The 15,835-nt window shown below is 41.9% G+C and overlaps 1 protein-coding gene across 1 annotated transcript; it reads left to right on the top strand.

Moving 5' to 3' along the window:
- The first annotated feature begins 1,077 nt into the window (after positions 1-1,077).
- On the top strand, positions 1,078-13,769 carry btbd9 (BTB (POZ) domain containing 9). Its single transcript, XM_039782115.1, has 11 exons — positions 1,078-1,235; positions 1,623-1,831; positions 2,199-2,562; positions 2,997-3,264; positions 3,420-3,639; positions 4,363-4,482; positions 6,045-6,154; positions 9,463-9,652; positions 10,435-10,542; positions 11,840-11,918; positions 12,519-13,769. The coding sequence occupies exons 2-11, from the start codon at positions 1,647-1,649 to the stop codon at positions 12,711-12,713; spliced, it is 1,839 nt and encodes a 612-aa protein (XP_039638049.1). The 5' UTR covers positions 1,078-1,235; positions 1,623-1,646; the 3' UTR covers positions 12,714-13,769.
- The last annotated feature ends 2,066 nt before the right edge of the window (positions 13,770-15,835 follow it).

Genomic DNA, 15,835 nt, shown 5'->3' on the forward strand with positions numbered 1-15,835 from the left:
ATATAACATAATAATATAATAAGGAAGTTAAGCACTTAAGCGTGAGAGAGAATGAAAAAGGATGAAAGTCACTATGACGAAGTGACACCTTACTGATCACAGAAAGTAGTAGGCTATGTAGTAGCATGAATTTCTCTCTAGAAATGTACAGTGAGCTCTTTATAAAAGAATAATGTATGTTTTTTCTGTCTCCTAATATACAATAAATGCTTTTTTTCCAATAAGGTTATGGAGGAAAAGTATTTCTCTTTAAAGGTTTTTAAACTCAATCTGCAAAGTAACTATATCAAGGGGCCTACTATAGGCTACAAGTACTTATGAATAGTACTTGTAGTACAGTAGGCAAACTTGAGTATTCAGGTTACTTTCCACTAGCATAAAAGATCGTTCCCAAAACAAGTTTTTTTGTACCAGGGTTAAGTAACAGGCTTATTTCTGCTGTAAAGTTGGGCATTTTAATAGAGGGGTCTATGGGGATTGACCCAGTGGTGTAGTCTACGTGATACGCAGGTATACGCAGTATACCCACTAAGGACTACAACAATGTATGCACAAAAAATGTGTTGGCCCACCTGTCTACAGCTAAGGAAGACCGTGATACCTATTTCAACAAACGGTGGCGTATCCCTTTAAAAATGCACAATGATTTTCAATTCAATTCAATTTTATTTATAGTATACAATGACACTGAACAACGTACTTTCCATTATATTTTTGATATATTTTGAATTGTCATCTTTGTTTTCCTTCGTATAGGCTAAATAAAGGTATTTCCACTGTAAATTGGTGCAAAAAAAAGTGACGCTCAAAATTTCCCTGGGGGAGGTCAACCAGACCCCCCACTTTGATATGTCCATTTTGGTACATATATTTATATAGTACAGTATAAAATACATTAGACTACACCACTGGATTGACCATGGATTTTGATTCACTTAAATTGGAGCCAGCATCAAGTGGCCTCTCGATCAACTTCAGCTTTTTGGCACTTCCGCATTGACTTCATTTTAGCACCGGAAGTTTCCGCTTCGTTGGAAGGGGACCTTTATTTTGAAAAGTACTTTTTCGAACCGGAAGAGCCTGTCCGTTGACCCAGAATTGGTTTCCGTTGGTGTGATGTTGGAAGGGTTGTCAATTTGGTGCTGAATTTTTGCTACACAGTGGAGTGACAAACCACGACTGTACTTTTTTAAAATCATCTTTATTTAAACATAGGAGTGACTGAGAGCTGTTCGGTAAGTTTAAAACGCAGAATGAACAGAGAAAAGGAAACGTTAGTGCTAAAGGGTTAGAAACGCTAGCTAGCTAAGCTAACATTTGCTCGGGTGTCAAATGTCGGCTGTAAACAAGAAAGCTCGACATCTTAGCTAGCTAGCTCTCGCTATCACAGTATGTACAACTTGCTCATGTCGTTGTTTTGTTGATATATGAACAACAGAGACTTAACGTAACAAATACTAGGGTTTGTAACGTGATTTTAGCTTACTACATGTGTTTACGCCTGCCGTTTAGATGTCATGCCATTCAAGTTAGCATTGGCGTTAAGCTAGCCATGTGCAGTTATCCAACCTCTCGGCTGTGCCCATGGTTTACATTTAGTTTGACGTTTACTCCTGTGTTAGATGTGAGTCTAGCAGCCGTCGACCATGAGTAACAGCCACCCTCTGCGTCCACTGGCCTCGGTGTCGGAGATCGACCACATCCACTTGTTGTCGGAGCAGCTGGGAGCCCTGGTGCTCGGCGAGGAGTACAGCGATGTTACCTTCATCGTGGAGGGGAAGCGGTTCCCGGCGCACCGCGTCATCCTGGCAGCTCGCTGTCACTACTTCAGGTGGGTGTAAACGTCTCAAACCATGGCTCCTCCTGTCACTTGTGTTACTTCTGTCAATCCTACCCATCCTTTGCTAAACTCATCGTTATAAACACATCTTAACAACCCAAAAACCCAAATATTCAAACTAGTTAGAGAACTGAAACAATTAAGTCACTGACCCTGTTTCACATATGTTTGTGAGACTTCTAGCAGCTGGTTGAGACCGTCCAAAGCTTAAAACTGATGGCTACTGGAAAAAAACACACACACACATATATATATATATATATATATATATATATATATATATATATATATATATATATATAAATAAATATACAAATATAAAAACACTTTTTTATAAGATTTTTCCGGCTCCTTTTAGGGCCCTGCTGTATGGTGGGATGAAAGAGTCCCAGCCCCAGGCGGAGGTGAGTTTAGAGGAGACGCGGGCCGAAGCCTTCTCCATGCTGCTACACTACCTGTACACGGGCCGGGCCAGCCTCAGCTCCGCCCGGGAAGAGGTGCTGCTGGACTTCCTGGGCCTGGCTCACCGCTACGGCCTCCAGCCACTGGAGGACTCCACCTCAGAGTTCCTCCGCACCATCCTGCACACCAACAATGTCTGTCTGGTTTTTGACGTGGCCAGTCTGTACTCTCTGAGTGCGCTCAGTGCGGCCTGCTGTGCCTATATGGACAGACACGGACCTGAAGTGTTGAATTCTGACGGCTTTCTCTTGCTCTCCAAGGTAAGAGATTACAGAATGGTGCATGCAGCGTTGTAATTAGTATTGCATCTGGTTCATTAGGGAGCCTTTATTATATTAGAATGATCTGTGCAGAATGCATCTTGTGGTGCCTTTTGGTTTCTACCATACAGTTCAACAGAGATCAGCCTTAAATGCAGGAGTGTATGAAAACCATAGCCTCTTAAGACACAGCAAATGTCACTTGATGTAACTTCAGCTAAGCTAGTGACACAGAAACACATGGACATTAATAAATCTCTCCCTGAAATGGTCAGAGCCTGAAAGCACTTATTTGTCTGGCCAACAGTAAAGAAAACAACAAAGTTTTTGATTTAAAGCGGTATGAAATGCAGGAAAACAAGCAAGTACTCATAACTAACAAAACTGTGATCACTACGTGTTTGGTAGTTTTATATTGTCACCTGTTTTTGCAGACTGCTCTGCTGACCGTGGTCAGGCGGGACTCGTTTGCTGCCAGTGAGAAGGAGATCTTCCAGGCCTTGAGCCGTTGGTGCCGGCAGCACGAGGAGGGAGTCGACACCCAGGAAGTGATGTCAGCAGTGCGGCTGCCGCTCATGACTCTGACAGAGATGCTTAATGTGGTGCGACCGTCTGGCCTGCTGAGCCCAGACGACCTGCTGGATGCCATCAAGACCCGCTCTGAGAGCCGCAACATGGACCTTAACTACCGCGGCATGCTCAGTCAGTGCTCTGCTTACTGTTATTATAACTATTAGGAATCACATCAAATATCAAATATAATATCAAATATTTTGTATCCTTGTGTTTTTCATATATTACCTGTGTATTTCATGTGTTCATTTGCACATAAATGTTTTCTTCTTCTTGGGCTTCAGTCCCAGAGGAGAACATTGCCACCATGAAGTATGGAGCTCAGGTGGTGAAAGGGGAGCTGAAGTCGGCGCTGCTGGACGGAGACACTCAGAACTACGACCTGGACCACGGCTTCTCCAGACATCCCATCGAGGATGACTGCCGGGCCGGGATCCAGGTCAAACTGGGCCAGTCGTCCATCATCAACCACATCCGCTTGCTGCTGTGGGACAGAGACAGTCGGTAAGACAGGCTTGTCTCACCCTGTTAAAACAAACCAAAAGGAAGTGACAAACTGTCTTAGCAAGGTGATAAGAGGGCATATCTGTTTTGTGTGTGTATCAATTCTTAATCTGACCAAAAGCCCGCCCTCATTAACCGTTAACCGTAAAGCAGGAGATTGAGTGCCAGTTCACCGGTCTGGGAGGCTCGGACATACTTTTCGCATGTGGACCGCTGCAGACTTGTGCTGGTCGTGTAGCCACGATGTTGTGTGCACCGATGTGGACACATGCAGCCACTTTCTAGGAACAGCTTGCACGTCCGCCGGACCGGCATAAGTCTAAAGCGGACCGCTGAGCCCGAGCCTGGCATACTCTGTGTTCTGGACAGCCGATTTGCATAGGCACGCTGTTTAGAACCCATTTTTAGGACTCAAAGGGTTTGGGACTAAGGCTTGTAATTTTAACGTGGTTATTCAGTTTTTTGTTATCCGGGCACATTTCTTAAGATACAAGTATATAGAAGAAGGATGAAGATGGGGCGGTGAATGGACACAGTGGCTCGCTGCTCCTGAAATTACAAAATTTTAATTGTTTCTTACATTTAAAGTGTTTGTGTTGATGTTGTATTTTTTATGTCATATAGTTTCTGCTTTTATTTAACCTCATTATACTGCCTTTATATCATGGCAAACTGAGTTTGAGTTTGTGTAATGATTTCTAATGTCATTCTTGATTATTTAAGGTCCTACTCCTACTACATCGAGGTATCTATGGATGAGCTGGACTGGGTGCGTGTTGTGGACCATTCAAAGTACCTCTGCCGCTCTTGGCAGGAACTGTTCTTCACGCCACGAGTTTGCAGGTAAACTAAACAAAGCCATTTGGCTCCCGGTTTAGTTAATATCCCTTTGCCTGAGCTGTTGTGGAAAAGTTGACTTTGTAGCATTTCATGCATGTTCACCCTGCTGATTTACAAGAAACCAGGACTCCTAAATAAGAAACACATGTACTCACAAGAAGTTCTGCAAGGTGGCAGAACACCAAAGGCTGGAGAGGTTGGCGGCAGGACGAGTCAAAACAAATCACCGTAATTTTTGCCAAGTACAAAGGGCTCGGCTGGGCTTTTTGCCATAACTTGCCTAAACCTGGCGAACATAGCATTTACAGTTTGTTTTGAGGCTGTTGCCTGTAGATGATTTAGATTATATTGTCAGTGTTTCTAACCACACTGACGTTTGCTCGGCAGAGGACAGACAAACAATATTTTCAAACATTTCAGTACAGTATTTTGGTTCCTACTGAGGACAAATTCACCTTGTTAGACAAATCAAGGTGAGGTTGGAGACACTTCAGATTTGAGATAATGTGTTGTGTGTGTGTGTGTGTGTGTGTGTGTGTGTGTGTGTGTGTGTGTGTGTGTGTGTGTGTGTGTGTGTGTGTGTGTGTGTGTGTGTGTGTGTGTGTGTGTGTGTGTGTGAACATCCAAATGGAAGTAAGACGATATGACTCAAGCTTGCCCTAAGGCATGCGTGCAATAATGGTGCTGCACCATCATACTTACACAACCAACCAACCACCTCGGCACGCACCGATCCGACTTTTTCAGTCCTGATACCGATATCTGGGCTTTGGGTATCGGCACATAGCGAGTACCGATCCGATACCACGGTTTAATTATTAATAAGCTGTATGGCTCACTATGTGGAAGTTACTGGGGTCATTTTTCTTAGGTGTAAGACAACATCAGGCTTGACATTGCTTTCCTAACTTTGTAAAACAAAATGTAACAAATAAATACAGATATAAATTTACCAGGCGCCTGGGTAGCTCACCTGGTGGAGCGGATGCCCCTATGTGGAGGTTTGCTCCTTGATGCAGCGGCCGCGGGTTCGGCTCCGACATGCGGCCCTTTGCTGCGTGTCGTTCCCCCTCTCTCCCCCCTTTCAGGTCTGGGCTGTCCTGTACAGATAAAGGCCTAAAATGCTGGAAAAAAATTAAATAAAATTGGTATTTATTATTAAAATATTAGATTGTGCACCAGCAACTTAGTAAAACATCTTCAATATTAACAGGAATTACAATTTTAAATATTTTAAATGCAGCAACCAATTGGTCAAACTTTAACCAGAAATTATATAGTTTGTATATGAACATAGAATTTAATTGAATAGAACATTGTCACAATACCCGATCCAGCTATTTCAGTCAGTATCGGCCCAATATCCCATATTGGTATCGGATGGGCGCATCCCTACAAACAGCCAACTACCCAACCAATATTCAACTTTCAAAGAATTGTATTTTACCCTAAACCAATTACAGGTATTAACAGTCAGTTGCCAGTTTATTAGGTGAACTAGCTAAAACTAATGCAATAGACGTGCAATAAATCCTGCCTTCATGATGTTGCTCTTTGTGTCTCAGGTACATTCGCATTGTGGGAACACACAACACCGTCAACAAGGTCTTCCACCTCGTAGCTTTCGAATGCATGTTCACCAACCGCTCATTTACCCTGGAAAATGGACTTTTGGGTAAGTCGCAGACGCAGAAACTTTACTTGAAACCTACATTGTGTAATGTTTTGAGTTGATTCTTAGCAAAACCCCCTTTGTTCTTTCACAAATATGTGCTCATTCATGTGTAATTACTTCCACCAACTAAGTATTCTTGTAAGCGTAGAATCTGCCATTTAGAATCAGTCAGAATACATACAAGCGAGTCGCTCGAATGACTGCCGCCAGGTTGCGCCTCCATCTTTAAAATACATTAGCCAAAGAGGGACATACCTCCGCATTTTACACTCAGTGGCACCCCGCACTGTGACGAATGCCAGGTAAGCGAAACAGAGAATTAAAGGTCCCATGGCATGAAAATTCCACTTTATGAGTTTTTTTTAACATTAATATGCGTTCCCCCAGCCTGCCTATGGTCCCCAGTGGCTAGAAATGGCGATAGGTGTAAACCGAGCCCTGGGTATCCTGCTCTGCCTTTGAGAAAATGAAAGCTCAGATGAGCCCTGGGTATCCTGCTCTGCCTTTGAGAAAATGAAAATGAAAGCTCAGATGGGCCGATCTGGAATCTTCTCCTTATGAGGTCATAAGGAGCAAGGTTACCTCCCCTTTCTCTGCTTTGCCCGTCCAGAGAAAGGTGTAAACCGAGCCCTGGGTATCCTGCTCTGCCTTTGAGAAAATGAAAATGAAAGCTCAGATGGGCCGATCTGGAATCTTCTCCTTATGAGGTCATAAGGAGCAAGGTTACCTCCCCTTTCTCTGCTTTGCCCGTCCAGAGAATATGGCCCACCCATGAGAGAGAAAGAGAGAGAGAGAGACATCATGGCTTTCAAACGAGCAAAGTGGCAGTTGGTCAAGGCCACACCCCCACCCTTAGATACAGTATTAGGGGACCACTAAGGTCTATATAAAAGAGACTTCAGATACAGTATTAGGGGACCACTAAGGTCTATATAAAAGAGACTTCAGATACAGTATTAGGGGACCACTAAGGTCTATATAAAAGAGACTTCAGATACAGTATTAGGGGACCACTAAGGTCTATATAAAAGAGACTTCAGATACAGTATTAGGGGACCACTAAGGTCTATATAAAAGAGACTTCAGATACAGTATTAGGGGACCACTAAGGCCTATATAAAAGAGACTTCAGATACAGTATTAGGGGACCACTAAGGTCTATATAAAAGAGACTTCAGATACAGTATTAGGGGACCACTAAGGCCTATATACAGTGCCTTGCGAAAGTATTCGGCCCCCTTGAACTTTTCGACCTTTTGCCACATTTCAGGCCTCAAACATAAAGATATAAAACTGTATTTTTTTGTGAAGAATCAACAACAAGTGGGACACAATCATGAAGTGGAACGAAATTTATTGGATATTTCAAACCTTTTAAACAAATAAAAAACTGAAATATTGGGCGTGCAAAATTATTCAGCCCCCTTAAGTTAATACTTTGTAGCGCCACCTTTTGCTGCGATTACAGCTGTAAGTCGCTTGGGGTATGTCTCTATCAGTTTTGCACATCGGAGACTGACATTTTTGCCCATTCCTCCTTGCAAAACAGCTCGAGCTCAGTGAGGTTGGATGGGAGCGTTTGGTGAACAGCAGTTTTCAGTTCTTTCCACAGATTCTCGATTGGATTCAGGTCTGGACTTTGACTTGGCCATTCTAACACCTGGATATGTTTATTTGTGAACCATTCCATTGTAGATTTTGCTTTATGTTTTGGATCATTGTCTTGTTGGAAGACAAATCTCCGTCCCAGTCTCAGGTCTTTTGCAGACTCCATCAGGTTTTCTTCCAGAATGGTCCTTTATTTGGCTCCATCCATCTTCCCATCAATTTTAACCATCTTCCCTGTCCCTGCTGAAGAAAAGCAGGCCCAAACCATGATGCTGCCACCACCATGTTTGACAGTGGGGATGGTGTGTTCAGGGTGATGAGCTGTGTTGCTTTTACGCCAAACATAACGTTTTGCATTGTTGCCAAAAAGTTCGATTTTGGTTTCATCTGACCACAGCACCTTCTTCCATGTTTGGTGTGTCTCCCAGGTGGCTTTTGGCAAACTTTAAACAACACTTTTTATGGATATCTTTAAGAAATGGCTTTCTTCTTGCCACTCTTCCATAAAGGCCAGATTTGTGCAGTATACGACTGATTGTTGTCCTATGGACAGAGTCTCCCAGCTCAGCTGTAGATCTCTGCAGTTCATCCAGAGTGATCATGGGCCTCTTGGCTGCATCTCTGATCAGTCTTCTCATTGTATGAGCTGAAAGTTTAGAGGGACGGCCGGGTCTTCGTAGATTTGTAGTGGTCTGATACTCCTTCCATTTCAATATTATCGCTTGCACAGTGCTCCTTGGGATGTTTAAAGCTTGGGAAATCTTTTTGTATCCAAATCCGGCTTTAAACTTCTCCACAACAGTATCTCGGACCTGCCTGGTGTGTTCCTTGTTCTTCATGATGCTCTCTGCGCTTTACACGGACCTCTGAGACTATCACAGAGCAGGTGCATTTATAATGCGGACTTGATTACACACAGCTGGATTCTATTTATCATCATTAGTCATTTAGGTCAACATTGGATCATTCAGAGATCCTCACTGAACTTCTGGAGAGAGTTTGCTGCACTGAAAGTAAAGGGGCTGAATAATTTTGCACGCCCACTTTTTCAGTTTTTTATTTGTTAAAAAAGTTTGAAATAGCCAATGAATTTCGTTCCACTTCATAATTGGGACCCACTTGTTGTTGATTCTTCACAAAAAATTACAGTTTTATATCTTTATGTTTGAGGCCTGAAATGTGGCAAAAGGTCGAAACGTTCAAGGGGGCCGAATACTTTCGCAAGGCACTGTAAAAGCATCCAAAGAGCACCATGTCATGGGACCTTTTTAAAACGACAATGCGACAGGCAAAGCAACAAGACCAAAGTTAATATTGGAGTGGCTAAACAGCTGCGTGTAAACGATGGAGATACTAAGAGCTAATTTCGGGTTTGGCCACCATAGAAGTTAAAACGTGCTGGGAATGGGAGGGGCTAGTAATATTCAGTTGGTTGTCATATACAATTTCACCGCTAGATGGGAGAAATTCTTACACAATGTAGCTTTAAAGGTTTCAAACATTCAATTTACAACATTTGTCTTATATTTCATCCCCACTTCACTCTGGGTTGCTTGTAATTTCTGATATAGGAATTTAAGCGTGCTCTATGTTTAACTTCTATTCAGGCTAAAAGCAGTTAGCCAGATTCCTTTCATACAAACAAGTGCAGATCTGAACAGAACAAGTCCATAACCCTACCCTGCACCTCATGTTTGCAGTGCCCAGTGAGAACGTGGCGACCATTGCGTCGTGTGCCAGTGTCATTGAAGGTGTGAGCCGTAGCAGGAATGCCTTGCTCAACGGCGACACGCGCAACTACGACTGGGATTCCGGCTACACCTGCCATCAGCTGGGCTCCGGGGCGATCGTCATCCAGCTGGCTCAGCCCTTCTCCATTGGATCTTTGAGGTATAGATCTGGCCACATCATTGACCCTATTGAGTATGGTAAAAAAACAAACTGAGCTCATATTGCAGTTGTGTCTACCCCAGTTAATAAGAGTAAAACTAAGCATCTAACAATGTATTAGTTTAGCTGGAGTTGAACATGCAATACATGGTTTGGTAGTTCTAACAATTTTATAACTGCTGCTTGACATGGTCATATGGCCGTTGCCATTTAAAGAATCTGTTGTGGTAAAATGTAATTTTAAGCTACAGTCTGAAATAGCGTTGGCATCTGGTATAGAGTGATTATGAATATGGTTGGGTTAAAAAAAACAAAAAAAAGATCTTCATTTGAGTGATCTGATATCGATTCATGAAATCTCCAAAATGATCTTTTAAAGCTAAGAGATCTTGGTCGCCATTTACTGTCTTAAAGGTGCAGAGTGATGCTGTGCAATGATTGTTGATATTTGAACTCGGCTACCAAACAATACCAATCCTGCGTTATGTCGATATCCCTTTGGCTGGCGCAAAACCTCTTTAGGGGGCGCCAAAACTTTCCCTATGCAGTAAAAACCCTGAATAAATACCGGTAATAACTTCATAATACTAACCATTAAACAATTTAATTTAATTTACAGCATTAGTTCTCTGATAATCTCTTTCATACCAAGACAAAATTGGTATTGTAACTGAAAAACCCCAAATAATCGATATTGAATCGAATCGGGACCTCGTGAAGGCTGTTCGGTTCAAAACAGGTAAATGGTGTTAATTGTTCCTTAACATCCTCTCCCTGTTCAGGCTGCTGCTGTGGGACTGTGACGAGCGCTCCTACAGTTATTACATTGAAGTCTCCACCAACCAGCAGCAGTGGACCAAGGTGGTCGACCGCACCAGGGTACCATGTCGGTGAGGCTCCCGTTTCCTCTTCTGTCACTTCCTTCCTTTTACCGCACCACTGTCGCTTCTTCCTGTTAACCTATCCCTTGAACACAGGTGTCGTATTGACATGTCAAACCTAGGATGTAGACATCTAGAATAACTGACACTATGTGGAAGGCTGAGGCTATATGTATTACCCCGGTGCAAACAGTACATTTAGTCCTGTGTGCACCGATTTTTGAATGACTTATCATTATACCTGTTCATTTCTAATTAATATGTTCTGACTGTTAAATGATCCCACTAAGCGTCGAACCTTAAAACAACAGAGGAACACATTCTTCTCTGAAGGTCTGTCTTAAGGCCCAGACACACCGACCAGACGGCCGGCCCTCGGCAGAAAAGGCAGTCGGATTGATCAGTCTCCCCAAGTTGGTCAAAAAAGTGCCTCAGAACACACCGAAGCAACGAGACGTAATACATCTCAATAACAGCTGGCGGTGCTAATCTGTATTGTCGGCCAAAAATGAAAACCGGCAGCTGATTGGACGAATGCGTCACGTGGGTCTGACTTCTCCGGATATTCAAAGACAGACTGTCATGGCAGCTTGTTCAAAATACGATCTCATATTGTACTAAAATAGTTCACTGAAACATGTTTCTGAAAACATTTTAAGTATAAATAAATAGGCTGTGTTGTTGCTGAATCTGTCTTCATTTCACATCGACAAAGGTCAGTTTAAAAGATTGTCGTCAGATTTTGAGAGACTCTAGTCACACTGATTTCGCTCCCCGTTTCCGGGTTAGCACTCCACCAATCAGATGGGTCATTTGAATCCAACTGCCGGCAGTGCCCGTCTTCCGATTCTACATGTCAAATCGGCCAAAATGAAGGCCGACGGCCCCTCAGACGGATGACGGCACGGAACACACCGAACAGACAGCTCGGTGTGTCTGGACCTTATCTAAAGGAACCTTTAGCCACATGTTCCTCGCTAAGGAAGGAGCAGGCGTGTCTGAAAATCACTTTCTTGAGGGGACATGATTAAAATACCTGGTCATATTCCAATCAATTTTTGGCTCTTAAATAGCTGTTGCTCTTGTAGGTGGGTAGACAACATTTAAAAATTCCACACTTAATGGCGAACAGTTTACAAACTTCCATGTAAAAATAAAAAAATCAGGACCCTGTCAGGAAAACATAATCATAACAAACATAAGTGTTGTAAACCGAAAGCTATGTAAACTGTGATACAATCACAATGTTTCATTTTGATTTATTTTTGTGTGATGTTTTTTTTTTTTTTACCGCCCTCTCTTACAGATCATGGCAGACGTTGAAGTTTGATAAGCAGCCTGCTTCCTTCATCCGTATTGTTGGGACTCACAACACTGCTAATGAGGTGAAAACACAGCTGGTCATTAGGCTTCTTTCTGTTTGTGTTTTGTAATGTTTTAGGAAACATAAAAATCATACACTTTTAACTAAATCTGCATTAATTAGAGCCAGGCGATATGGAGAACATCAAATATCACGATATTTTTGTCAGAGTACCTCGATGTCAATATTGTAGGATTGACCATTGGTGCTTTCACAAAATATTTACACATTTGCACACAGAGATTTTTGATAAATAATGACTAAGTGGGTAAAGGCAAATAATGGAACAGCTAAAACAGTCTGGTAACATCTTGTGTCATACCACGATATTACAATATCCAAAAATTAAGACGATATCTAGCCTCATATATATCAATATAATATCGACATATTGCCCAGCCCTAGCATCATTATAAGTTGTCGGCTCCTTTTTACATTGGACCAAACTTTCATTGGCTCCATCAGGCCGTTGTATTTGTCTCAGCTAAACATCACTGGGTATTTAAGCTGATGTTGTTACATCGCAAGAAGGTGTTAAAGTAAATCAACTGTCAACCACAAGCTGACCTAATAAACAGTGAAGTGTCCTGTCAGTGTTTGACTCTGATCTCTCTCTCTTCAGGTGTTCCACTGTGTTCACTTCGAGTGTCCAGCCCAGCTGGACACCGACGTTAAGGAAGGCAGCCCGGGCCAGGACTCGCCCGATTCTGGGTCCGCCTCCCCGCAGCCGCGGCCCTATCGGTCTTCACGCACACACGGCCTGCTGCCCTCCCAGCCCTCGCCCCCCTCGTCGTATTCCTCACAGTCCCATCATTAAGAGCGCCATCCTTCGGAAGGCGCCGAGCGGAAGGGAGACCTCGGGATGCCATTTTGCACAGCCTCCATCATCCAGACTGCACTGCTACAACGCTGCTAACGGCGATCGTCTCATTGTCATAACCCACGGTCCTTCTGTCTTAAGTGCAACATTAGAGACTGGTATATCTGTAGGAGCAGCGTTTAAGGGCTCCGGTCTTCCCAGTTCGGATACAGAAGGTTAGGTGTTGCATCCACTGGCTCATACACTTTTGTGAAGGTACTTTTTTAAGCTACTAAGACTCAAGTTTTTTTCCCTTCAAAAGTCATCAAAGTGGGGTCCTTCTCCAAAGACGAGGCACACACTGAAATGTGGTTATACTGTACCACCAAAGAGAGGTGTGTGTGTGTGTGTGTGTGTGTGTGTGTGTGTGTGTGTGTGTGTGTGTGTGTGTGTGTGTGTGTGTGTGTGTGTGTGTGTGTGTGTGTGTGTGTGTGTGTGTGTGTGTGTGTGTGTGTGTGTGTGTGTGTGTGTGTGTGTGTGTGTGTGTGTGTGTGTGAGAATTTTATGAGTTACTATTTCCAAAAGAGAAGGATTTTATCCTTGAACAAACTATTTTTTTAAGAAACTGTCTTAAAATGACTCTAGTCCCTTTTCATACCATCAAGCTAACAAGAGTAGCAATCGAGTATTTTTTTTCAAAGTTTGGAATTCAATTCTTCAAAGGTTTGCCAAAGCTGTGGAGCCAATGCATTCTGTGGCATTTATATGCAATTTGCACTTAATCCAGTTATGCATTTGCATATTAATGAATGGCTTTTGAGTATTTGTTGATAGGCTTTCACACCCGAAACCAAAATCGGCGGTCCTTATCTGGTGTGACTTTCTTTTGATGGATAAAATCCATGGCTCGAGAGAGAAAAAAAACCTCACAAAAATTAAACTTGAGTTAAGTGTCTTAATTTAGTATTTAAAGCACTTGAATAGCTTAGCACAAAGGATTGGGAAAATCAATTAGGTTGTGTAATTTGGAGCAGTGGGGGCCCCGGACCAAATTAGGTATGCACTAGGGCTGCAAGAAAAATAAAAAAAAAAAAATAAATATATATATATATATATATATATATATATATATATATATATATATATATATATATATATATATATATATATAATTATTTTTTTTTCTTGCAGCCCTAGTGCATATATATATAAAAATAAAATAGTTCACCTACAGGAAGCAGCTGCTAATGGCACTTTACTTTGCCTCAAAAAGCCGGAAATAAAGGTCGCAGCTTGGGTCTTCTAACTGTGGGTACAGTACTGGAATGTGGAATTTGGTAACTTTCTGTTTTGTATGTGTAATTAATTTAAACACTTCCTCGCTCTTGGATCTGTCAGGATTAAGCTGTTATTTTTGTGTGTGTGTGTTTTTTTTTTTTTTTGGAGGTTTGTTTTTAAATTAAGCTATCAGTGCTGTGGTTCGTGTTTGTTTGTGTCCTGATGTTGCACTTTTGAGTTGTTTTGTCTTGAATTTTTTTTTTTTTTTTAAACATTTTATTTAATGTCAAACAACCTGTAATACCTAACTACCCTGGGTGACCCACTGATGTTTATATAAGCATTCTTTTGTCATGCCCATCTACATTTTAGAAGAGCACCCATCGTTGCGTAGTTAAATAAAAAGTCTTCCTTAATAACTAACCAGAGAACTGAAATAGGGCTTAGTTCAGGTTACGTTGTTTAACACACTCCACCCCATCTACCTTTATGTATGTGTATAGTTTTACTTGAGATATATATATTAGTTTTGACTATTAACGTGATTGCATTTCACTGCCTCTTGTCCAATATATTGCCTGTAAAAAATGTGATTATGGAAACATCTGACATTGTTAATGTATATTGCTGTGAGGGGGAGGGGTCACACCCGTCTGCTTGCCTGAATCGCTGCTGTTAAACACACAGTGGCGTTCTTTTGGTACAAGCAATCCAGTGATCTCTATCTTCTGTTTAATCTTGAGAGCTTCTGTTACAAACCAACAGCGGTGATTGATCAGTCAACATGTATTCATCATGCTCCAAGGCACCGACGACCCCGGCAGCTCTTTAGAAAACGTTGAAGGTGTAATGCTGCCTAAGGAGCTGTTTTACTGTCATGGAAACATTTAAAAACATCTGATTTTGAAGCTCACTGTATTTTTGTCTTGTTTCTGTTGGTCAAACAATTGCCTTGTTTGTCCCAGACTGTAAGAACAGCAACTACGTGGTGTCAACCAGAACAGTGGGACAGAAAATAAATGCATTTTGAGAGCAAACCCTTCTATTTAAAGGTCCCGTGGCATGAACATTAACATTAATATGAGTTCCCCCAGCCTGCCTATGGTCCCCCAGGAAAGCTCATTGTGGGACTGGCTCTAGTGGCTGTAATTCTGCACCAAGGCTGAATTTCGGGAAAGAGACTTCAGATACAGTATTAGGGGACCACTAAGGTCTATATAAAAGAGACTTCAGATACAGTATTAGGGGACCACTAAGGTCTATATAAAAGAGACTTCAGATACAGCATTAGGGGACCACTAAGGTATAAAAAGACTTCAGATACAGTATTAGGGGACCACTAAGGTCTATATAAAAAGAGACTTCAGATACAGTATTAGGGGACCACTAAGGTCTATATAAAAGAGACTTCAGATACAGTATTAGGGGAACCACTAAGGTCTATATAAAAGAGACTTCAGATACAGTATTAGGGGACCACTAAGGTCTATAAAAAAGACATCAGATACAGTATTAGGGGACCACTAAGGTCTATATAAAAAGAGACATCAGATACAGTATTAGGGGACCACTAAGGTCTATATAAAAGAGACTTCAGATACAGTATTAGGGGATCACTCAGGTATAAAAGACTTCAGATACAGTATTAGGGGACCACTAAGGTCTATATAAAAGAGACTTCAGATACAGTATTAGGGAACCACTAAGGTCTATATAAAAGAGACTTCAGATACAGTATTAGGGGACCACTAAGGTCTATATAAAAGAGACATCAGATACAGTATTAGGGGACCACTAAGGTCTATATAAAAGAGACATCAGATACAGTATTAGGGGACCACTAAGGTCTATATAAAAGAGAC

This window comes from Perca fluviatilis, chromosome 18 (genome assembly GCF_010015445.1).
Source record: "Perca fluviatilis chromosome 18, GENO_Pfluv_1.0, whole genome shotgun sequence".
Classification (NCBI taxonomy): domain Eukaryota; kingdom Metazoa; phylum Chordata; class Actinopteri; order Perciformes; family Percidae; genus Perca; species Perca fluviatilis.